This window comes from Misgurnus anguillicaudatus, chromosome 21, assembly GCF_027580225.2.
Source record: "Misgurnus anguillicaudatus chromosome 21, ASM2758022v2, whole genome shotgun sequence".
Lineage (NCBI taxonomy): Eukaryota > Metazoa > Chordata > Actinopteri > Cypriniformes > Cobitidae > Misgurnus > Misgurnus anguillicaudatus.
In genome coordinates, this window is record NC_073357.2 from 5,622,523 (window position 1) to 5,647,530 (window position 25,008).

Below are 25,008 nucleotides of genomic sequence, written 5' to 3' on the forward strand. Positions count from 1 at the left end.
GTGTATTACAAGGTTGCCCAATGTCCTCACTGACACTCTTCCAAGCGAGGTCCTTTTTATTCCTGTCTCTATAGAAATAAGAACTTGTGTCTTATAGCTCCAGGTCACTGCTCACGGACAATATCAAGCCTTCCTTCATGTTGAATGAGTGATTCCGGGCGGGGCTCCTGTTTTGGTTAACGCAGCGCGAAAATCCGCCAACGTTAAAATTTGTCAACTCGGGCGTCAGGCGCAAATTCGCATGAAACGCAAAAAGCACAACTCGCACTTACCGCGTCAGAAGCTCAATTCGCGCCATTCGTGTGAACTAGACGCGCCACGAGACCTCCAGACGCGTGTCAACGCGTCTTCACGTTGACTTAATATTGAAATCACTCGCGCTTGATGCCTCTACATCGGCTGGTGTAAACGCAGCATAAGCTATCAAATTTCATCAAATATTTATTAACTAATGACAAAGATTTCATACTTGGGTGAACTAATATATTAAAGGTCCACTGTGTAGATTTTTAGAGGCCTCTAGTGGTGAGACTGTGAATTGCATCCAACAACTCAGTCCAAAGCTTTCGAAACGCATAGTGAAGCTACGGTAGCCGCCACGGGACAAACACGTCATCTTCTGAGACAACGTAGGGATGAAACATGCTCTATAGAGCAGTTTAGGGCTACTGTAGAAACATGACTGCGACTTCCATGTAAGGGGACCCGCGGTGTATGTAGATAAAAACGGCTCATCCTAATGTAATCAAAACAATACAGTTGATTATGTAAGGTCTTTATACACCACTGATAATATAGGTGTGTAGATTTTATAGCATTTCTGTCAAGAAATACTTCTGAAAGTTAGATAATGCACCTTTATCGGCTGTGCAAAAGCAGCCTAATTCTTGTATTGATTTGCCCATTTATTTTTTGACTATTTAATTATATTAATTAATCTTATCGGGAACCATTAAAATTCACTGGTCTTGGTTTTGGCCAACCCCATGACAACCCCACACATAGTTTTCTTTTAGCTGTAGTAGTAGAATAAGTTAAGTGCACATATTGACAAGAAATCCCTTACCTGCTTTAAACAGCGATGTGATCCAAAGTGACGTCTATCTAGGATTAACAGACCTTCCTTATGAAGTTAACATTACTGCACCACTGGGAATGAAGATATCCCACGGGCACTTTAAGATGTCTGAATCTACTATCACACATACAGCGATTTATAGATTCCCATAAACACTCCTGCGGACAATGAGTATAACAGATATTAATGTTCCTGCCAGAATCTGGGCTACAGCAGGGAAAAGGTGATATTCACCGCTAACAAAGACCTTTGTAGTAAGACTATTTCTATTAGAAATAGAAATATTTAAGCCTTAGACCAGTTAGAATAGACATTTCTGTGGTTAATAAAAGTCTCGGTTTGCTCTGTAAGTGATAAAGTTCTTGCTTAAATTCCTTCTTGACGTGAGAGAGTTACATACACTGCAAAAAATTACTTTCTTTCTTAGTATTTTTGTCTTGTTTTCAGTAGAAATATCTAAAAATTCTTAAATCAAGATGTATTTTCTTGATGAACAAAACGACCAAAATAAGTCTAGTTTTTGGACAAAAATATACAATTTAAGTGAATGTGTGCTTAAAGCAAGCAAAAAAGCTGCCAATGGGGTGAGACATTTTTTGTTGAATTAGATGTTTAAGAAAAAAGAAAACTTATTTCAAGATTTTTTTTCTCACCCCATTGGAAGATATTTTTACTTGTTTTAAGCACAAATTCACTTAAATACTAAGTAAAAAAGTGTAACGTTTTTTCAGTGTAACGTGCATAATTGTTTTTTCATTAAATTTGCTCTATTACTTTTCATTATAGTTAATAGCCTAAATGTGATTGAACCAGTTGTGTAAAACCATACATCAGGAAACATGCTTTCAATCAAAATGAGAAGTTACATAAGGCATTATTTACACAAACTCATACATTACCTACAGTGGTTTTACAGCAAGATTAACTCAATATCCTTTAAAAAGCATCTAATATGGCCTTTCGCACCATGGGAACCTTTTCATTATACCCAATAGTGATGTGTGGGTCATCTAGTAACATGCGTGCCCCGCGGGTAATGCCGGGTTCACACCAAAAGATTTTTTTACATCTTATAAGATTTTCAAAATGTGCTAGACCACAAACATGAGGATAAAGAATCCTAGATTTAACCGTTTTGCTCCTATAGTGTGTGGTGTGCCATGAAGTGTCAAAGGCTATGTTTACATGCACAAAATTTTGTCAATCCGATAGAATTTAATACGATTGAAGGTTATGGTGATACAGTTTACATGCACCCAAATGTGATTAAAATGTTTGTTTAAATGTACACTCTATAGAATCCAAACCCAATGTCTGCCCAAACGCACAGCCAGGGTTGCCAGATTCGCCTATCAGAACAATACCAAATAGACATTCAAAACTAGTCCAAAAGCACCCAATGACTATTCACAGCCCAAATACCAATAACTAATGAACGAAATACTTGCATCTTTAACCCGGAGAAAAAAAAACAACTGGTGGAAACAGTTTAAACAGTAGATCAAATCTAAACTCAAAAAAAGTAGAGGACTTGGCTGCGGACAGCATCTCTCGTCGAGTTCAGGCTTTATCTCTGGATTAAAGTCAAAACTGAGTTGGAGAAAGTTGGCACAGTCAAAAGGCACAACGCTATTTTATTGCTTTAAGTAGACTAATGTTGTAAAAGTACACATAAACGCAGCAGCAGCAAATGTACATCGCGTGACCCCAGTAACCATACCTTAATAATGCGTGATGCCACTGCCTTGCTATTGCGTGTTTCAGTGCCAAAAAAAATCTTGAACATTTTTCTTAAACACTAAAATTTGCTTAACCCATTGGCTTTTTTTTTGCTTGTTTTATGCACAAAATCACTTAAATTTTATATTTATTGTCTAAAAACTAGACTTATTTTCTTGGGCTGTTTTGCTCATCAAGAAAAAGCATCTTAATTTAAGAATTTTTAGATATTTTTACTGAAAACAAGACAAAAATACTAAAAAATGTTTTTCTTGAAAATGGTTCTTACTTAGTATTTTTGTCTTGTTTTCAGTAAAAATATCTAAAAATTCTTAAATTAAGATATATTTTCTTGATGAGCAAAATGACCTAAGAAAATAAGTCTAGTTTTAAGACAAAAAAATGCAATTTAAGTGAATTCGTGCTTAAAACAAGAAAAATGATTTGCAAATGGAGTGGGAAAAAATCTTGAAATAAGTTTTCTTTTTTCTTAAACACTTAATTCAAGCTAATTTTTCTCACCCCATTGGCAGATAATTGTGCTTGTTTTAAGCACAAATTCATTTAAATTGTATAGTTTTTTTCTAAAAAAAAAATAAAAAACACTTATTTTCTTAGATACTTTTGCTCATCAAGAAAATATATCTTGATTTTAGAATTTTTAGATATTTATACTGAAAACAAGACCAAAATACTAAGTAAGAAAGTCATTTTTTCTAGTGTATTTCTACACTGCAAAAATGATTTTCAAGAAAGAAATTCTTAGTATTTTTGTCTTGTTTTCAGTAAAAAAAGCTAATAAGTCTTAAATGAAGATGCTTTTTCTTGATGAGCAAAATGACCCAAGAAAATAAGTCTAGATTTTAGACCAAAATATCAAATTTAAGTGATTTTGTGCATAAAACAAGCAAACAAAAAATCTGCCAATGGGGTAAACAAAAAAATCTTGAACATTTTTTTAAACACTAAATTCAAGAAAAATTTGCTTACCCCATTGGCAGATTTGTTTTGCTTGTTTTATGCACAAAATCACTTAAATTTGATTTTTTTTTTGGTCTAAAAACTAGACTTATTTTCTTGGGTCGATTTGGTCATCAAGAAAAAGCATCTTTATTTAAGAATTCTTTGATATTTTTACTGTAAACAAGACAAAAATACTAAGAAATGTTTTTCTTGAAAATCATTTTTTGCAGTGTATTTCTAACAGTGTATAATATATCAGTAAAAATAAACAAAGTAAAGTTTAAACAGTGCTTTATCCAATCAGATTAGCAGCCATCTATTTTGCTATGTTAAAGCGTACAATCCCATGATTCCCTTTGAGAGGGAGTAAGATCAAGGTTCAGATTTGCTCATCACATCCTAATGAAGATCACATGATTTTAGATCAGTGGAGACAGTTTTTTTACACCCCACAGTGGGTTTTAATTTATCTGTCATGAGTTGGACCTTTAAAGATAGATCTGGTTTCTGTACACGTCTGACACTTTAACGTGTGGAATTTGACCAGCATGACACGAAGGGCAAAGATACACAAACACAATCATGCAACTCTTCACATTCCAAAGACTGAACATACCGAACGGCTCGCGGGGTGAAACCGTTATTGAGTTGCATCCGGATGCATACAGCATTTTCTCCATTACATTCAGCTGTATCAACTGGATTTAATTTAAAGGCTTACAGAATGAAATTTTTTCCTTTGTTGTTTCCCTCGAGGAGAAACTCGCAAGCTCGAACCTGTGATTAGCGTATCCATTTAATAAGTAATTTATGTTAAAAAGGTGACATTAAAAAATCCATTTCGAGTGTATCACGCTCGCAATGGCTCTCCAAACCCTGAAGGCTTTTGCCAGACACTTGAAAATGAAGCCATGTCCAGATAATTCTTTTTTAATATGGTGTCATTAACCAAAATGGAACATTTATCTTCGCCTCGTCACGTGGACAGTCCTTAAACACCAAACTGAAGGACGAAAGTGAGGGCGGCAGAGATGCAGAATGTTGAATTTCTGTACTCGGGTTTAGTTCTTGTATCGCAGCTAATTCACCATGCGTATTTATACAGCTGGTACTGGCAACAAACAACTATCGAGTCAATTACAACATATAATGTACATTCTGTGAAAATATAACCTAGATATATTTCATATAAAACTGAGTAAGGTAGTTTAAAGGGATAGTTCATCCAAAAATTTAATTCTGTCATCATTTACTCATCCTTAAGTTGTTGCAAACCTGTATAAATTAAATTTAAAGATATTTGTAATCAAGCAGGAAACAAGAGCACCATTGACTTCCACAGTAAGAAAATAAAAATACTATGGAAGCAATTGTGCTTTAAAAAGGGCTGATTACAAACATCTTCCTTGTGTTAAGCAGAATAAAGACATTTATATAGGTTTGTAACAACATAAGGGTGACTAAATGATAACAATATTTTATAATGTGAAGGGTGGTTGCTAAATTGTGATCCTAGAACACAAAACAAGTCATAAGTAGCACAGATATATTTGTAGCACACAAGTATTTTGTCTTGTTTTCAGTAAAAATATCTAAAAATTCTTAAATTAAGATGTTTTTTCTTGATGAGCAAAATGACCCAAGAAAATAAGTTGGATTTTTTTTATGCACACAATCACCACTATCACAACTGGTCTACTTTTTATTTTGAAGAGTGAGTCGCTGTAACATAAAAAATGAACTTATTTTATTTTATAAGTTACAGCTACTCTTTATGGGGCTTTTGCATAGGATGCGGACGGTGTGCGCTGCGCTATGAAACCCATTTATTTCAATGGCTTGCGCTACGCAAGAACGATTTATTGTTGCGTCAAGCAAAGCGCTACACTGCAAAAAATGATTTTCAAGAAAAAAAATCGTAGTATTTTTGTCTTGTTTTCAGTCAAAAGATCTAAAAATTCTTAAATTAAGATGCTTTTCTTGATGAGCAAAACAACCCAAGAAAATAAGTTGGATTTTTTTAAATGCACAAAATCACTACTATCACTACTGGTCTACTTTTTATTTTGAAAAGTGAGTCGCTGTAACGTAAAAAATGAACTTATTTTATTTTATAAGTTACAGCTCTTTATGGGGCTTTTACATAGGATGCGGACGGTGTGCGCTGCGCTATAAAACCCATTTATTTCAATGGCTTGCGCCACGCAAGAACGATTTATTGTTGCGTCAAGCAAAGCGCTACACTGCAAAAAATATTTTCAATAAAAAATAGTATTTTTGTCTTGTTTTCAGTAAAAATATCTAAAAATTCTTAAATTAAGATGCTTTTTCTTGATGAGCAAACCGACCAAAGAAAATAAGTCTAGTTTTTAGACCAAAAATATCAAATGTAAGTTTTAATTTTGTGCATAAAACAAGCAAAAAAAAATCTGCCAAATTTTTCTTGAATTTTTCTTGAATTTAGTGTTTAAGAAAAATGTTCATGGTTTTTTTCCTCACCCTTATTGGCAGATATTTTTGCTTGCTTTAAGTTTAAATTTACTTAAATTGTATATTTTTTGTCTATAAACTAGACTTCTTGGGTCATTTTGCTCATCAAGAAAAGGCATTTTAATTTAAGAATTTTTAGATATTTTTACTGAAAACAAGACAAAATACTAAGAATTTTTTTTCTTGAAAATTATTTTTTGCAGTGCAGTAGCCAACAATACATTGTATGGGTCAAAATTATGTCACAAATCATTAGGATATTAAGTAAAGAAAAAAAGATATATTATACATTTCCTACCAAAAATATATCAAAAATGTATTATCTTTAGTCATTTGTGTTGCTAAGGACTATATTTGGCCAACTTTAAAGAGGATTTTCTCAATATTTAGATTTTCAAATAGTTGCATCTCGGCCAAATATTGCAAACCATTCGGTACATCACTGGAAAACTATTTTTTTCGGCCATAAATGGTTCTTCTATGGCATTGGGAAGCACCTTTATTTTTAGGAGTGTAGAATGTATTCATTTTTGTGTCCTCATGTAATGATGATGAGATCAGATCTCTGTTTGCGTCATGCCATCTGTTGTAAGATTTCTGGTCAACAGCAAGGAGTGTATCTTTATTTACTGATGACTCACTGAAAAAGATATAAATAAACATCAAATGTGACCAAGACTTTGGCATGATACTGTATATGAGAGTAGATAAATATTTACTAGGAAAATCCCCCAAATGAAGTTAAAGACATGCTGGACGTAGGGTTGCCAACTTAGTCAGTCTGAAATACGGGACAAAGGGTGACCGCCGCAGCAGTGCAGGGGTTATGGTTTTGTGTGAATATATAAGTTACAGTGTATAGACCCTTTTACAGCTCACGTGATCAAATAGCCTGCGCGCGCATTTAGTGAGAAAGTTTATTAAAACGGTTTCCCAGCATCAAAATGTCTGGTTGTTGCGTTTGGTTGCACTATAATATAATATACTAATATACGTATATATGTATCTGGCAACTTTTTTTGACATCTGCTAACGTCTTCTATCCACTCCACTATAGCACACGGATTTGTTAGCTGTGTTAAAAATGTTGATAAAGTCAACTTTTTAAAAAAACTTTCTCTGTCTGTGTTGCTTCACTGCTGATTCTTACGATACTTCCTTGGCCTAAATGCGCGCGCATACGCTGCAACGTCATCATTGTGTATAAACAGGAAAAGGGTCTTTTGTTTTAAACCATTTAATAAACCAGCTTTCCTCCTAATTAAATATTTATTTATAACTCTTATGCTTTGGCAACATATGGTAGGTATATTAATAGTTTGTTCATTTACAGCAGGTACTTTTAACACTGTGCTTTTCGGAAATGCTTTCAATTGGTTAAATGACCTTTAGTCTATCTGTCCAAAACACTTGTGACTCCTGCACAAGGGTTACAAATGTTCATATTAATCTTATGTGTGACAAACTAAAAATAATATAGATGCTTTAACCTTTTGCAGATTCAACATCAAATACTTTAACAAATAATTGAAATCCTCACTGCAAAAAATGACTTTCTTACTAAGCATTTTTGTCTTCATGTCTAAAAATATTTAAAATTCACTGCAAAAAATGATTTTCAAGAAAAGGGAATCTTAGTATTTTTGTCTTGTTTTCAGTAAAATATCTAAAAATTAATTCTTAAATTAAGATGCTTTTTCTTGATGAGCAGAGCGACCCAGGAGAGTAGGTCTAGTTTTTAGACCAAAAATATAGAGTTTGGGTGATTTTGTGCATAGAGCAGGCAAAGAATCTGCCAATTGAATGAGACATTTTTTGCTGAATTTTTCTTGTATTTAGTAAATTCAAGAAAAAAATCGTATTCCATTGGCAGATTTTTTTTTGCTTGTTTTAAGCACAAATTCACGTAAATTGTAAATGTTTTATCTAAAAACTAGACTTATTTTCTTAGGTCATTTAGCTAAAAGCATAAAAAAAAGATTTTCAAGAAAAAAAATCTTAAATTAAGATGCTTAAATTGATGAGCAAAACAACCCAAGAAAATAAGTATAGTTTCATGACAAAAAAAATGAAATTTAAGTGATTTTATGCATAAAACAAGCAAAAAAATCTGCCAATAAGCAAATTTTTCTTGAATTTTTCGTGAATTTAGTGTTTTAGAAAATATTTTTGCTTACCCAATTGGCAGATTTTTTTGCTTGTTTTATGCACAAAATCACTTAAATTTGATATTTTTGGTCTAAAAACTAGACTTAGGGCCAATCTCATTTCTCTGTCTTACCAATTCCCCTTTGTCTTCATCTTCCCCTTGCCCCTCGAAACCGAGTAAAGGAGAAAGGGGTAAGACAGATCGTTCGTCTAAAAAAATGAGACACCACTCGATTACCGTTTGCGTCACCTTCTCTTGCGCTAACTGGCTGCTAGGTAAACAGACAAGCGTTGACAAACAAAGAAGATGCCGTTGTCTCGGGTTGTGGTATTGATTGCCTGAGTGGAGCTCAACAAATAGCGCATAACTTAGCTGCTAGCTAGCGCCTTAACTAGCGATTCAAAACAAAAACATTACAATTAAAACCGCTTTTTATTAAAAAAAAATAATTTTATTTAATTTTATTAAAAGTATCATAAAACTTGAGTGTCATAATATAATCTCAATTAAATTGCAGAAAATAATGTTACTTTTATTTGTGTGACTTCTTGACAGTTCGACGTTCATCAATAAAACGTCTTGATGCCGGCTCTCCTGAGATATTCCTACGTTAACGTTTACCCCTCTATTTCAAGTGTGCTCCTTATCACACTTCGTTTCAAGGGCTATGTATCCCTACGCCTTGGCCTTGATCAAACTGAGATTTGATACACCACTTCGCCTCACATGAACGCGCAAAACCGAGGTGAAGGGGTAAGGGGAAGGGGTAAGACAGAGAAATGAGACGCACCCTTATTTTCTTGGGTCGTTTTTGCTCATCAAGAAAAAGCATCTTTATTTAAAAATTTTTAGATATTTTTACTGAAAACAAGACAAAAATACAAAGATTTTTTTTCTAGTCTACTCATTTTCAATATTAAAATATGTTATTACCTTAACTAAGAATTGTTGATACATCCCTCTATCATCTGTGTGCGTGCACGTAAGCGCTGGAGCGCGCTGCGACGCTTCGATAGCATTTAGCTTAGCCCCATTCATTCAATTGTACCATTTAGAGATAAAGTTAGAAGTGACCAAACACATCTACGTTTTTCCTATTTAAGACGAGTAGCTACACGAGCAAGCCTGGTGGTACAAAACAAAACGTAGCGCTCCTCTAAGCGGATTTAAAAGAGGAACTATATCTTATGGCGCAATAGCACCCCCGGGAGTACTTCGACTCGCCTGAAAAGTCCGCTCCCCTTCTCACTCTCATAATGGGAGAGGGAGGGTGTTACTGCGCCGAGTCAAAGCACTCCCAAAAGTGCTATTACGCCATAAAATATAGTTCCTCTTTTAAATCCACTTAGAAAACCGCTACGTTTTATTTTGTACCACCAAACTTGCTGGTATAACTACTCGTCTTAAATAGGAAAAACGTTGATGTGTTTGGTCACTTCTAACTTTATCTCTGTTTGGTACCATTGAATGAATGGGGCTAAGCTAAATGCTATCGAAGCGTCGCAGCGCGCTCCAGCGCTTACGTGCACGCACACAGATGATAGAGGGATGATTCAACAGTTCTTAGTTAATGTAATAACATATTTTAATATTGAAAATGAGTAGACTATTCCTTTAACTCTTTTCTTATTCCATTGGCAGATTTTTTGCTTGTTTTAAGCACAAATTCACTTAAATTTAATCCTTTTTTTTTTGTCTAAAAACTAGACTCATTTTAACCTAGAGGTCATTTTGTTCATCAAGAAAATGCATCTTAATTTAAGAATTTTTAGATATTTGTACTGAAAACAAGACAAAAATACTAAGTAAGAAAGTCATTTTTTGCTTTGTTCCTAATTAATTAATAGCACTAAATTAACATGTTATATTAATACTGAAACTTGAAAAAACTGGTGGGAAACATAATTCTGCATGGCCTTCGGGGTTTCCATATTGTAATTCTGTTTAAGATGTAAACCGTATTTGCGTATCCCTCATCATTTCTAGTGTCATACTGAAAATAAATGAATAGCTCTGATCCATGAAATGTCTTTTTTTAATGTTTCATATAAAAATCATAAATGCAGAACCTGAAATGTGAAGTTTAGAGGGTTTACATGTCAGATGAGCAATGATTTATATACCACAACAAGCTAATAAATTATTTAAAAAATATCTTTAAATTTATGTAGTAGATAGTAGTGATTTGGTTTTTTATGCATCTTTGATACAGACACATATTCTTCACAAACTCTTCAAACTTAAAGGTGGTCACAAATTAGACCTGCGAGTTAAATTGGCATCAATTTTACACTTTGTCTAAATTGCCTGTTTATGCCTGATAAACCACCATCATAATACCTTGTCTGAGATAATGTTCCTTTGTGGCTTAATTGCAGTCTTTAAATGTTCATGTAAAATTGAGGACGGTTTCAAGAGTCGCATTTATCACAATGAGAGAAGTGACAGCGCTTGCTTTTAAACTTCACAGGCCGTTGGTATTGATTCGTGAGCGCCTGAGACCATGGACGAAGCTCGGTTTGTTGTTTGAACCGAGTTCACTTCGTCACTGCACTGTTTGTACCGCTACAAAACGTCTTTGAAAATCACGTTTGATTGAGTGGCCTGAGAATACGCCCGATCGAGTGAAGCTCGCCTTTTATCTTACACACAGATACACTCGCTTCAGGGAAAAAAGAGGATGCAGAATGGATCAGATGGATCGAGACACAGATAGATTGCTAAGGGAGACAAACACAAGAAAAGAAATTGATAGAGAGATTTACGAGGCACATCGCCGGATCCAAATAGCCAAACCTAGAGGGAGAGAACGAGAACGGGTGTGCAGGAGAATAAGAGAGACCCTCTCGGCACCGGCACGGTAGGGAAATGAGGAGTTTGACCTTAGATCAGCATCTCATCAACATGGAGAACACGAAAAGCCGCCCAAGGGCACCGCTGTGTCATCCTCCAAAACCTCCGCCCGCGCCCCTCACGCATTAGTCTTCCCGACTCCCTCGTTTCCTAACCAAATACTCGGGCCCTGGGGGCGAAGAGACTCTAGATGCGTGTTTCAAATGAGTCTGTCAGCCTCTAGTAAATGTCTACCCTCGTGCAACAAATTGAGCGAAATCGAGGTCTCATGGATGAAGTCTTTTACAAGCACACTGAATTGAGATGCTTGAACTGTACACATGTTGAAGATAATATGAAAGTTCATACTAAATCTTATTCATTGGAAAGTCTCAGAGCATTTGCATTTGGATGCTGGATGACCTGCATGTACTGGTTTGTCACCGCTATACTACATAAGCTCTGATTAAACTTCTTAACCTTTAAGGGCTGGTTATAGTTGTGCGTATAGGTGTAGCCGCGACGGTTTTTCATTTTCATTTATACTTTTGCGTCGTCGTCTGCGTCGACGTGCAAACACGCGTGCAGACCGCTGGCAGGCAGTATCCACCCGTTACCAGCTTGTTGTGTATGTTATGCCAAGTTCAGACTGCACGGTTTTCAAACTAGTCGGGTTACAGATGTTTTCACACTGCGTGATTATCTGGGGTAGCCTTCAGTCGCTGCTGTTTCAAACTGCATGATGGATTGGCGACAGGGGTTTTCATACTGCATGACTTTACTGTAGGAAGAATTGCCGACAACTTTTTCACGGTCCGCAAACTACAACCAAACGCACACGAGAAGTGACGTGAAGGAAACAATGTGAGGTCATGCGTGCAAGACCGGAGTTCTCACGTAAGACTTTTATTATCAAAAATGGTAGCTCGCAGGAAAGGGGATCGCACACCGGCCGTGCAGCTCAGCGTCGCGCTGCACCGAGTCGCGTCTAGGACAACTTGGAGGTATTGTAAACCGGAAGTGCACATTAAATAGCGCGAGCTTCGTCAGATAGCGTCTACTTCAAAATGCAAAATATATGTTAGCAGCCAATGTTAATCGTTAATGATTTGGGACATATATGTTGTTATTTAATGTTAAACTATGTGAATGGCCTTGTGTGGCGCGACAGGGATTTGAGCAACTTCCTGAGTCACAGCTCCGCGCCACCTGGCGGCGCCGGTGTGCGTATAGTCTTAGAAAACAATGTGTTCAATTTTTTTAGAACGGCGCGGAGCTGAGCTGCGCGGCTGGTGTGCGATCCCCTGAAGCTTACCATACAAATTGCATGTGCGCTCATTTGCAGCAGAAAGAGATTATGAAGGAGGAAATGGTTGGGGAGACTCCTCCCCGAACTTCCAGCTGTCCTGTATGTTGCTCTCTCATTGGCTGTAGGTCATCGACAATGTTATTTTCAGTCAAAACATATTTCACACGGCATGATTTTAAATCGCCGAAAGGGTCAGATATATTGCATGCCAGATATCTCACGGGTGTCAGCGACTCGTCGGCGATTCTCTCAGATCGCGTCATTGATAATTCACACTGTGTGATTGTCACTCACGTGCACGAGCATCGATTTGCCTGTGATTTCAGGCATTTGATGGTGATTTCTTAAAACCTGACGGCGAGCATCAATCGTGCAGTCTGAACTCGGCATTATGAGAAGACCAGCAGTGATGGAAGTAAATAAACAGCGACTAATGTTGCATTTTGAGTTAAATCACTCCTCAACTTGGCCCATCTTTGTTCTCACGTCACAAACGGAAATAACTATGATGCAGTTTTTTTATCTGATAGTGGACCAATCACTGCACTTGCGGTCAGCGTAGAACTGACACGCTCTTAAAAATTTGGTGAGGTGCACGTCAGGCTAAGCAGAGGCTACGGATAACCTACGACGTATACCTTACGCGCGACTATAAATTGGACTGTAGTCTACCGATTTAAGCTGAAAAAAGTGATTTGCTTCTGGATCATCTGAGCTGTAAAAAAAAGTGTTGAATAGGTTACAATTAATGGACATGCAAGCCCTGCTATTAACCCACCTAGAACCGTAAATTTGTGCTGGTCTAACATAATATTTTAGCAGTTAAATGCCAGATGGCGCTAAATAATGACATTTTCTAAAGACGCGCAAATAATGACATTTACTAAAGACGCGCAGTGGATAATTAGCGCTGAAAAGGTGTGGTCTTATTTGTGCGACTGACCTTATTGCATATGCATTTCTAGGAGTTTCCCTTTCAGACGCAACATTTATGGGAGGAGATTATTTAAATGATTCACGCAACGTGATTTAATAATGTTTGCGCGTGTGATATCACTGGTATTTGCGCCATTATTTAACACCCAAAAATGCATGTCTCAAATAATTTTGCACTTGAAATGGCTGCAATTATTGCTGATAGGAGAGGCATCACAGAGATCAGAGAGCGTGTGATACAACGTTACAGTTTATTTGAAATGCCAGAGGAACATATCATTCAAAAATAATCTTTGCCAATCCATGTTATTTTTTATTTGCTGGAGGAAAAAACTTCTTTTAATCCTTCATTTTTTTGTCCTTTCATGTCCTTTGGCTTCGTTAGTTGGGATTTAACACCCTGCATTTTCAACTGCAATGTCTGTGGTGCTGAACTCATGCACATCAGGCGTTAATAGATCACGTGCACCTGAGGAGTATCAGCTATGCTTATTTGCGACCCTGAACTAATTTACGCTGCTCTTAGTAGATTGCATTGGTTATTATGGAAATCAGCTATTGCACCTGTGTTTTTTAATTTGTGCATTTTTAGTAAATAAACCGCAGATATTACCACTCCAATTGGCGCTTTTTTGGATTTGCGCTCTTGCGCTAATTTGCCCCGTTTAGTAAATTTGTGGTTCATTATGGAGCTTTTCTCAATGTGCCTGTGGTTTTCTCTCCAGATGTGTCAGGAGAAAGCAGTCAAAGCGGAGGGCAGTTTCAGGGTCGACCCTCTGAGGTCTGGTCCCAATGGCAGAGTCAACACCACAGCCAGCAGGGTGGAGATCACCCCCACCCTCAGTCTAACCAAACAGAGGTCTTTCAGGTAAGCTTGCTCTCCATCTGTCTTACGCCAGGTGTTTATACTGTACAATATGTGACCTTGCCTGTGAATTCCAGCTCAAAAAAATTATTTTTTATAATAAAATGGTAAATATTATAAAATGCATTGTATTATAGATTGCCGGATGCATGGTTTTGTGGCAAATCTTCCAAAAGATGTATATTAGCCCTACTGTCAGACTGATAATGTCGGATATTATTTGTCAGATACATCATAACCATACTTTGTTCCCAATCTTGCAATTTAATCAATGTTAACTGTCATCTGACCATTTAGCAGTGACTGCACTACTGAGCAACCCAATCTCAAGGCATTTCGTGCTGTACCGACAAAATGTCAAGGAGCACGAATGTCTTTTTTGTGTCACTTAGCACGAATTTTTATATATTGTTGTTCGTGTCCCCCGAGCATGACTTTCTTTTTTGTGTATTTTTATGTATTGGTTTCTAAAAAAAATCATTTTTTTTTCAATTGTTGCTTGGGTTTAGAACAACTTTGTTACATTTCAGACATCCTAACCCAACCCCAACTCTATTCCCAACCCCAAGCAACAATAGTTTAAAAATTGAAAGAAAAAATAGAAACAACTACTTAAATTACATCCTACCCCAAATCTAATCCCAACCCCAAGCGAGTTTAAAACTAGAAAATATTGGAAAAACCAATAAGTGAAAAGACACGAACAAGAAAGCCGAGCTCGGGGATGCGAAAAACAGTATATAGACATTTGTGCTGAGTTGCACGATAAGGACATTCATGCTCTTTGAGATTAAAATGGAGGAAAAACAAATCAAATGTTTTGTAACTACAGTATAGCACAAAATGCCTTGAGGTAGGGTTGTACTGAGTCTAAAAATTGCCGGATGACAAAAAAATCTTTACGGTTAAACTTTTGCTTAGTCTATAAAATCATAGCCATAGTTACATTTTCATACATAGATATTTATAAGGATACACTGCAAAAAAATATTTTCAAGAATGTTTTTTTTTTGTATTTTTGTCTTGTTTTCAGTAAAAATATCTAAAAATTCTTAAATTAAGATACTTTGTCTGGATGAGCAAAACGACCCAAGAAAATAAGTCTAGTTTTTAGGGCGCACTCACACTATCCAACCAAACAGTGCCCGGGCGCGTCTGACCCCCAAAGCCTGGTTCGTTTGCCTAGTGTGATCGATGTGTTCTGCGCCCGGGCGCAGATTGGTTAATCACGCCGTGGCCAGGTTGCAGAGGTGGGCCGGAGCGCGGTTCACTTGGGCTCAGGCGCGGAAGGCTGCGGTGTGAGCGCAATCGCGCCTGAGCGCGATTCAAAAGGTAAAGAAGTCAGTTGCACGACCACTCACCTTCATCTGCCTCCGTCAAAACCTTTTGATCCGCGCAGCGAGGTTACGTGAATGTCCGAGCTGCCCATGTGACAGATCAACTAAGCAATATGATGACACGTGAGAGGGCTGTAATCGCGCACCAAACGACTCCGAATAAAAAACACAGACTTATCATTACGGTGGGTTTCAGTGTTAAGAGAGAGCTTTACTTCCTGCTTTTTTCAAAACATTTGCATCTTAATGACGAAAGCGCGCCCGGACTCGTATCGATAAAAGTGAGTGCGTGCACCTGGGGGAGTAGGGAGGGGTGACAATCGCGCTTGGGCATGGTTTGGTTTGGATAATGTGAGTGCGCCCTCAGACAAAAAAAATCAAATGTAAGTGATTTTGTGAATAAACCAAGCAAAAAAAATCCGCCAATGGGGTAAGCAAATTTTTCTTGAATTTTCTTGAATTTAGTGTTTAAGAAAAATGTTCAAGATTTTTTTGCTTAACCCATTTGCAGATTTTTTTTTTTTTGCTTGTTTTCTGCACAAAATCACTTAAATTTGATATTTTGGTCTAAAAACGAGACTTATTTTCTTAGGACGTTTTGCTCATCAAGAAAAAGTATCTTAATTTAAGAATTTTTAGATATTTGTACTGAAAACAAGACAAAAATACTAGAATTTAAGAATTTTTTTTCTTGAAAATAATTTTTTGCGTTGTACTTAGTATTTTTGTCTTGTTTTCAGTAAAAATATTAAAAAATTTTAAATTAAGATGTATTAGGAAAATGGGTCTAATATAAAAAGTTTAAGAAATGAGTCTAAAATATAAAATTTAAGCAAATTTGTGCTTAAAACAAGCTTAATTCAAGAATTTTTTTCTTATTCCATTGGCAGATTTTTTGCTTGTTTTAAGCACAAATTCGCTTAAATTTTATATTTTTTGTCTAAAAACTAGATTGAGGTCATTTTGTTCATCAAGAAAATACATCTTAATTTAATTTTTTATATATATATTTTTACTGAAAACAAGAAAAAAAATACTAAGTAAGAAAGTCAATTTTTGCAGTGGATGATTGGTTACATGTTTGTAACGTAGGAAGCCAAGGCGATTACTAACTGCGGTTTTGAGATTGTCCAATTTTTATATAGAAAATACTCAGCAATGTTATCGAATGATAAATCTGCACATGGTTTATTGTAAAATATATTCAAAACACCACATAGAAACAATAAAAACTTGATTTTCACCACTGGGGACTTTAAGCAAAAAAGCGATGAAGTGAGCAGATTTTCATGTCACAGCTGTCACTGTGTTTTATATCATTCTGTATTGACCAAACAGAAACATTGAACATGTCTGATTTACCAGAGCTCTTATTTTCTATCTCACAGGACATGTTACCAATGGCTGGTGATCCCACCCAAGGAACAACCAATTACAACATTGAAGACTTCCCTGACCTCAGCATGTTTCCTCCATTTACCGAGTAACCGGATTCGTTTGTTGCTTTTATTTTGTTTTGGTTCGGACTGCAGTACTTTCATCTCACACATTCACATGACGCTGCTCTACTTTTGAATTCGCAAACTCCTGAAAACGCCATTGACTTTGTCGCTTAAAAGCAGAAACACACACAACTCTTGTGTGAAAGCTGTTTATCACTTACAAACAGACTCGTACAAAGGACGAACTGCAGAGATGCTGGGGCGAATTCACAAAACACATTTTAGTGCAAAACCCTGTATTTGCAAAAGGCAGCACTGTTAAAGTTGCACTATTAACACCTATAGAAAGCAAACGTTTGCCTAAAAGAGACGTTTTTGTATAATCAGTTGTTCTTGGCAGATGCCATATCCATACGCATGCTATATAACACTGTACAACCCGGCAGTCAGAACTGACCTGCACCGTGTGATTTGCATAATTCCTATCGGGTGCTAAAACAACGCATGCAAATAAATGACGCGATCAGCTGACGTAGATCATTCTTTTTTTGCCATTTTATCGTACAGAATATGTATTTTGAGAATCTTTATTGATGGAAACGCTTTTCACATTGCCAAACAGCATCTTGCTGCAATATTTTTGTGCCGCGCCATTTCGTAACATTGCGAAACGACGCTTATGTGTAATATGTAGTCTATGTAGTGTTGTCTATAACCTAGCTTACTAATAATAATAAATACAGATGGATGTAAAGACAAAAAATATTTGATTTAATTTTACGAATTTGAATTTTTTTACTTACTTTTTACAAAACTGCTAATCGCATTCTCAGCTATCAACATCCTCCTCATCATTATATAAGCAAACGCATTCGCTGTGTTTATCGTAATCTATGTGGCAGCTGCAATTTTCGGTTATTATTAACTTTTGAACTGATAATGTGGACTTATACACTACACACTTTTTCACGATGAAACGAGTCTAAAGAAATGGACCGATGGGAAACAAAAAACATGAATCTTTTTGGTAATCAAATGGATGTTTTTATGTAAATAACGTGATTTTTATGTTAGTGTTTTATGTCACATACAGCTACTACATACTTGTGTAGGGTTAATATCATTGTGTGCAATGTGAGTACATCCGTAACTCTTGTTACTTAGTTAGCTTGTTCATTGTACAATGAGTTTAGAATTGTATAAATTGTGTAAATGTGTTACGTTATTTTTGTGTAACTTTATGACTATAAATTGTGCTTGTGACAATAAATTCTCATTGAATATGTGGCTTTTCGAGTCGTATTCATTGGATACTTAGTGGGCGGCACAATGGGTCAGTAGGTAGCGCTGTTGCCTTGCAGCAAGAAGGTCCCCTTTTCGAGCCCAGCTAGGTAACCACAGGCCAAAAACATGTAAGTTAGGTGAACTTAAGATACCAAATTGCCCAACCTATGTATGGATTAACCATTTTTCGCCATGAATATAGCCATAGATGCTGGAATGGCATGAAGAAGAAAGAAAGAAAAGCATACTTAGACATATAAGGAGACACACTGGCTATTTTACCAGGTCGATAATTCTTTATAAAGTACATTCAATCATAATAAATCATCCGGACAAGCCAAGCACAAGCCATATTACATCCATAATGTAATGTATTTCCATTTGAAACTGGATATTCATTAAGAAAAATTAGGAGCTTGAATAATTTTTTATTTGTAATTTAATATAACATTTAGAATAAAATTTAATGGTGAAATTAGCCTTTCTTGAATGGTTTTACCCCAGATATAAAACTTAAACAAAAAACTTAAGATGACACTAACAAAACAAAAAAAGAACAAGATATGTTTTACAATCTATAGCTTTCACTGTAAAAAAACAGCTGGTTGCCGGTAACTTACCGTAGATTTAAATTTATGTTATTTACTGGCAAGAGTTTGTTTAAAGTTAAATAAATTTTAAATATTAACAAGTCTTTATCTGTACAGAATAAAACTATACAATAACAGCCTCATGCAAAGCATTCTGGGAACCAGAAATCATCACCAACCTTTTTCTGTTTTTTGCTTCAGATTTTGTTTCCCAGAATGCTTTGCTTGATGCTGTTATTTTAGTTTTACTCTGTAAATAAAAAGACTTAATGACGTAAATGTTTAATGTTCATTTAACTTTGAACAAAATATGTAGTAAATATAACATACATTTAAATCTACGGTAAATTACCGGCAACCAGCTGCAAGTAACACTGTACGGTTATATATTTAACTTAAATGAAAATTTACATATTAAGGCAACATATCAAAATTATTTAGAGGGTTTTCTAAGCGGGCACTGAATTTTCTGCATGGCAAGATTATAAGCATGATAGTATAGGGCAGGGTTGGGCATTCCTGGTCCTGGAGGGCCACTGTCCTGCAAAGTTTAGCTTCAACCCTAATCGAACATCTGGAAATCTTATCAAAGGTTGCAAGATAACTTGGAAATGACTTTCAGGTGTGTTTGATCAGGGTTGAAGCTAAACTTTGACCAGAAATGCCCACCCCTGGTATAAGGGGCTGGTAGGGTATTGGGCAGGCATTACTGGATTACTGCTTTATTAATGTTAAATTGCTGGAAAATTCTTGAAAGCCTGCATTACTTGGAACAACAGAAAAGCTAAAAACATCTAAAACAAAAGAATAACAAAAAAAACGATTGGATTTTCTTTGCCTCCAACCTTTTTTATGAACAATGGCTACCACAATGAATAAATCAATCTGGAGGACTACTTTTTTTATCTAGTCTGCTGAAAACTTTTTTGTTTTACTTTTTTTATTTTGCGTGTTATATATGTTTTATCATTTTTTAAATTTTTAACATCCATAAAAGAAGCCAAGCTGAAAAAGATAATATATATTAAATTGAGACTATATAGATAGAATGTGCTTTGGCGGGCAACCGTGGACACTATGTTGGAGACCACAGTATAGACACTGTATAGTGACAGGGATTCATCACCGAGTAAAAGTTTGCTGTAAAAGTGCAAAAAATGTTTTCAAGAAAAAAAATTCTTAGATTTTTTGTCTTGTTTTCAGTAAAAATATTGTAAAATTGCTTACCCCATTGACAGATTTTTTTTTTTTTTTTTGCTTGTTTTATGCACAAAATCACTTAAATTTGATATTTTTCTTTAAAAACTTATTTTCTTGGGTCGTTTTGCTCACCAAGAAAAAGCATCTTAATCTTAAGAATTTTTAGATATTTTTACTGAAAACAAGACAAAAGAGAGAGAGAGCAAGCGAGAAAGAGAACGAGAGAGAGAGAGACCATACACAATACGTCTCAACGTAACAATACTAAGAATTTTTTTCTTGAAAATCATTTTTTGCAGTGTTGAGATGTGCTAATCCATCATTTATTTAATTATGAATTAAAATGTTTCTGTTATAGAAAGATACACAGACAAAGCGAGTCATATATGCCAGGTCATGTGAGATAAACATGGTGGGCCACATAAAGCAACCTGCTCTTAAAATAAAATGGCTTTTGTCAGGCCGTTATTTAATCTCATGAGTATTACATGATTTTCACACGTGTTTCGATTTTTAAAAAATACTATACTAATATAGGATTTTATTACACGGCTCTCTGGAATGCCTGATTCTGATTGGTCAGTTGAGACATTTGCAGGTTCGTTCTTTTCAAATAATAACCGCTCCAAATTAATAACGCATAGCTGGACTACTTGCACGGGTAAAATCGCTCCGCGCCAATAAAGATCAATAAAGATTACTGTCTGTTTGGCGCCATCTTGTGACAAACACTCGACAACCACGACAAGACACAGACAGCTTACTGAGACTAAACTTGACAAAAGAGCATGACAGCTACGAAGCCAACACACACAAAAATACAGAATGGGGATTAAAACTTCTCAAAGACTGGCTAAAAGAGAAAAAATGGAGACAGACAAGTATGAAGCAGCGGATCTTAATAAGGTATTACGATCATTTTATGCATCTGTGCAAAGTTTCGCGGAAGGATAAAAATGTTAATTTAAAACAAATATGCCAATAAAATGTTTCAAATTCATATTCATGTCCAGTTTTTTTTCTTATGTGGCAAGTAGCCGTGTAATAAGCGGGATAATGTAGAGGCAGCCGGTAGTTATTGGGAAATAAGCCCCTTCAGTGTGATACAAGACCCTCCGCTTCGCGTCGGGTCCTGATCACACTGTCGGGGCTTATTTCCCAATAACTACCGGCTGCCTCTACATTATCCCTTACTTATAATTTTTATAAGCTATACTATACTATTCACTTATATAATGTATCACTTTTTAAATAAGAAAAACTTAGCACATTCTTTAAAGAGGTTCCTCCTCTTGTTGCACAAAAGTTATCACTGTCAGAAAAGTTTGATAATAAATGGACCCAAGCTGTCACTAGTGCAGTACCTTTTAAACACGTCCTACACTGCAAAAATGACTTTCGTACGCAGTATTTGTGTCTTGTTTTCAGTAAAAATATTTTAAATTCTTAAATTAAGAGGCTTTTCTTGATGAGCAAAACGACCCAAGAAAATAAGTCTAGTATTAGGACCAAAAATATCAAATTTAAGTGATTTTGTGCATAAAACAAGCAAAAAAATTTGCCAATGGGATAAGCAAAAAAATCGTGAACATTTTTCTTAAACAGTATATTTAAGAAGAATTCAAGAAAAATTTGCTTACCCCATTGGCAGATATTTTTGCTTGTTTTAAAGCACAAATTAACTTAAATTTGATATTTTATGTCTAAAAACTAGACTTATTTTCTTAGATAATTTTGCTCATCAAGAAAAAGCCTCTTAATTTAAGAATTTTTAGATATTTGTATTAAAAACAATACAAAAATACTAAGTAAGAAAGTAATTGTATGTACCATTAAGGTACAGATGTATGTAAACATTTGGTACCAATGTGTAGAGGTACTAATAGGAACTCTTTAGGTTCAAAGGTGTACTTTTGAAAGTGTACTACCCCCATGACATCTATAAAAGGGACCATTTTTGACCACTTTTTATGACAGTATAAACTATGAAAAGAAAAAAAAAATCACTTAAGAAGCTTTGACTGAATGTTTTTTTAAGCAACCAAACATGGTATGGCATCGCTGTACACTTTGAAGCCTGACTTTTTGAGTCATCTGTTCTAGAATTAATTTGTTCTGATGTTTCTTATTGGATGAAAGAAACAAATAAGGGTATAGTTGTAAAAATGAAATTTTTTATTGACAAAGAAACACTAACCAGTTTTAGAGATGAGGGCAATATTGTTGTATAAGCTGAGCTCTGTATATCACGGGTCTTCAGTATTCTTCTGAAGCAGAACACTTAAATGAATTCAGAAAACATTTTGTGCTTTACTGGTGGGTGTAAATAAAGTCCTGTTGTCAAATCCCCTTCCTGTAACATAAACACAGAGGATCATTGAAGAGGCTGACAATGTTCAATGATTTTTCCTGGAGAGGTGCTGAATTTGTATGTATACTAATCATATGCTGCCTTTTGTTGTAAATGAATAAAATTATCATCCATCATAGGATAAATGTTATAAATTGACGTTTTGGCATTTGAACATCTGCTAAGTCAACATGAAATGTAAATTTTTGCTGAGCCATCCAATAATAACCAAACTGTTAAAAAGTTCCTGGGTGAGCGGGGCACAAACCAACGCAGGGTTAATCATAACACGACTACTTTACATATTTATATAGGGCCGAGCAATCTGTGCTTTTGTTTTTTTACTGTCAGAAGATCTAATGTGAATTTGTGAAAAGTTTTGATGTGTTTTGGTTAAGATATTGAACAAAGAGTGTTTTGAAGGCATGAAAGTACATTTCTTCATCTTATGTTTCTTTCGATTTCTGAGTTGGGTGTGTAAGTCACCAAATCCAACCTTATATTATTTTAATCACTTGTTACCTAAAACATTACATCATTTTAAAACATGCAGCAACTCCTAGTAACTGGCATATCGCATCTTTCTCTTCAAAATGGCTAAGGTCAGGCGAGTTTGCTGGCCAATTAACCATGGTCCTTAACCAGGTACTGGTAGCTTTGGCACTATGTGCAGGTGCCAACTCCTGTTGGAAAATGAAATGAGATGACATGGCACCCCAAACCATCAACTTTACACTGGACCTCAAGTAAGGTGGATTGTGTGCCTCCCCTCTCTTGCTCCAGACTCGTGAACCCTGATTTCCAAATGAAATGCAAAATTTACTTTAATCAGAGAACATTACTTTGGAGCAGCAGTTCAGTCCTTTTTGTCTTTGAGACGCTTCTGACACTGTCTGTTGTTCAAGAGTGGCTTGACACGAGAAATGCGACAGCTGCAACTCATGTCTGCATACATCTTTGCGTAGTGGTTCTTGAAGCACTAGCTGCGTTTACATGGACAATCCGTTTAAATGATCAATCTGAATAAAAATGCTCCATGTAAACACCTCAATCGGACTAAAAAGTCCCAATCTGATTAAAAATCGAATCCGCTTGTTATGGGTGGTTTATACCTTTTGTAATCCGCTCAAAAGGACATGTATACACTTGATCGGATGGATAACTGAAACTGGGACGCTCTGCGCATGTGCCATCTTTTCTTTTTTTAATGGCGGTTGGTAAACCCACTGAAAGGCGCATTTCCGCCACCTGCAGGATGGGAGTGTTGAGCATATTCACACGTGCAATGACGTAGAATTGCCGTAATGACATGTGACGCAAATATTTGAGCTTGTTTTGTTGAAGGAAGTCACAAGAAGTGATTGTCTTGTTAATCTTGTTCCTATTATCCTTCCAATTCCCCATAAAGTGATACAAGACAGCGTTGTCCGGTCAGTCCCTGATTTATTCTCTGATCCACAAACGCGTGTGTTTGGACTCGCTCTCGCGAACGGTCCCTGCAGCACTGCGTGAAGTAAAATACGCTTTTTGGGCAGACGTGAATGGGTGTTTTTGCTGCTGCTTTATAGTCAGCTGAGGCACAAAGCAAATCTTGAAACAGCGTGAAACTATATTTGTGCAATGTGCGCATGTCAAATGATCAAATCTGATGTAAATCTTGTGTCATATAAACACGCACATCAATCCGATCACATTATTAAGTGTTCATGTAAATGCTGTGATAGGATTTATTAATCGGAAGGATTTTAATCCGATGGAGGCAAAATGTGTCCATGTAAACGTAGCTACTGACTCCAGCTCCAGTCCACTCTTTCCTGAATGGGTTTTGTTTCACAATCCTTTCCAGGGTGCGTTTATCCCTATTGCTTGTACACACTTTTTCTACCACATCTTTTCCTTCTCTTCGCCTCTATATTAATGTGCCTGGACACAGAGCTCTGTGAACAGCCAGCTTCTTTTGCAATGAACTTTTGTGTCTTGCCCTCCTTGTGCAAGGTGTCAATGATAAGTCTAGGTTTTAGACAAAACATATCAAATTTAAGCAAATTTGTGCTTAAACCAAGCAAATAAATCTGACAATGGAATAAGAATACATGTCTTGAATTAAGTGTTTATGAAAAAAGTAAACTTAATTTAAGAATTTTTAGATATTTTTACTGAAAACAAGACAAAAATACTAAGTAAGAAAGTAATTTTTTGCAGTGAAGCATCCGCAGGAGGCTCATATTTTGACAGCACGCGTGATGCATATAAGATTACATGACGTGTCAAACGCATATTTTGGGGTGGGCTACACTGCAAAAAATGATTTTCAAGAAAACATTTTCTTAGTATTTTTCGTTGAAAATATCTAAAAATACTTAAATTAAGATGCATTTTCCTGATGAGCAAAACAACCCAAGAAAATAAGTCTAGTTTTTAGACCAAAAATATCACATTTGAGTGATTCTGTGCATAAAACAAG

At 35.9% G+C, this 25,008-nt stretch overlaps 1 protein-coding gene across 5 annotated transcripts in view; it reads left to right on the forward strand.

The window, feature by feature from the left end:
- arnt2 (aryl-hydrocarbon receptor nuclear translocator 2) overlaps positions 1–18,403 on the forward strand; it is a 144,342-nt gene extending 125,939 nt beyond the window's left edge. For all 5 annotated transcript variants that reach the window (XM_073859869.1, XM_073859872.1, XM_073859868.1 and 2 more), the window contains 2 exons: positions 14,202–14,344; positions 17,067–18,403. In XM_073859869.1, the coding sequence (XP_073715970.1) occupies positions 14,202–14,344; positions 17,067–17,165 (242 nt within the window). In that variant the 3' untranslated portion in view covers positions 17,166–18,403. The remainder of the gene's footprint in view (positions 1–14,201; positions 14,345–17,066) is intronic.
- Positions 18,404–25,008: the final 6,605 nt, after the last annotated feature.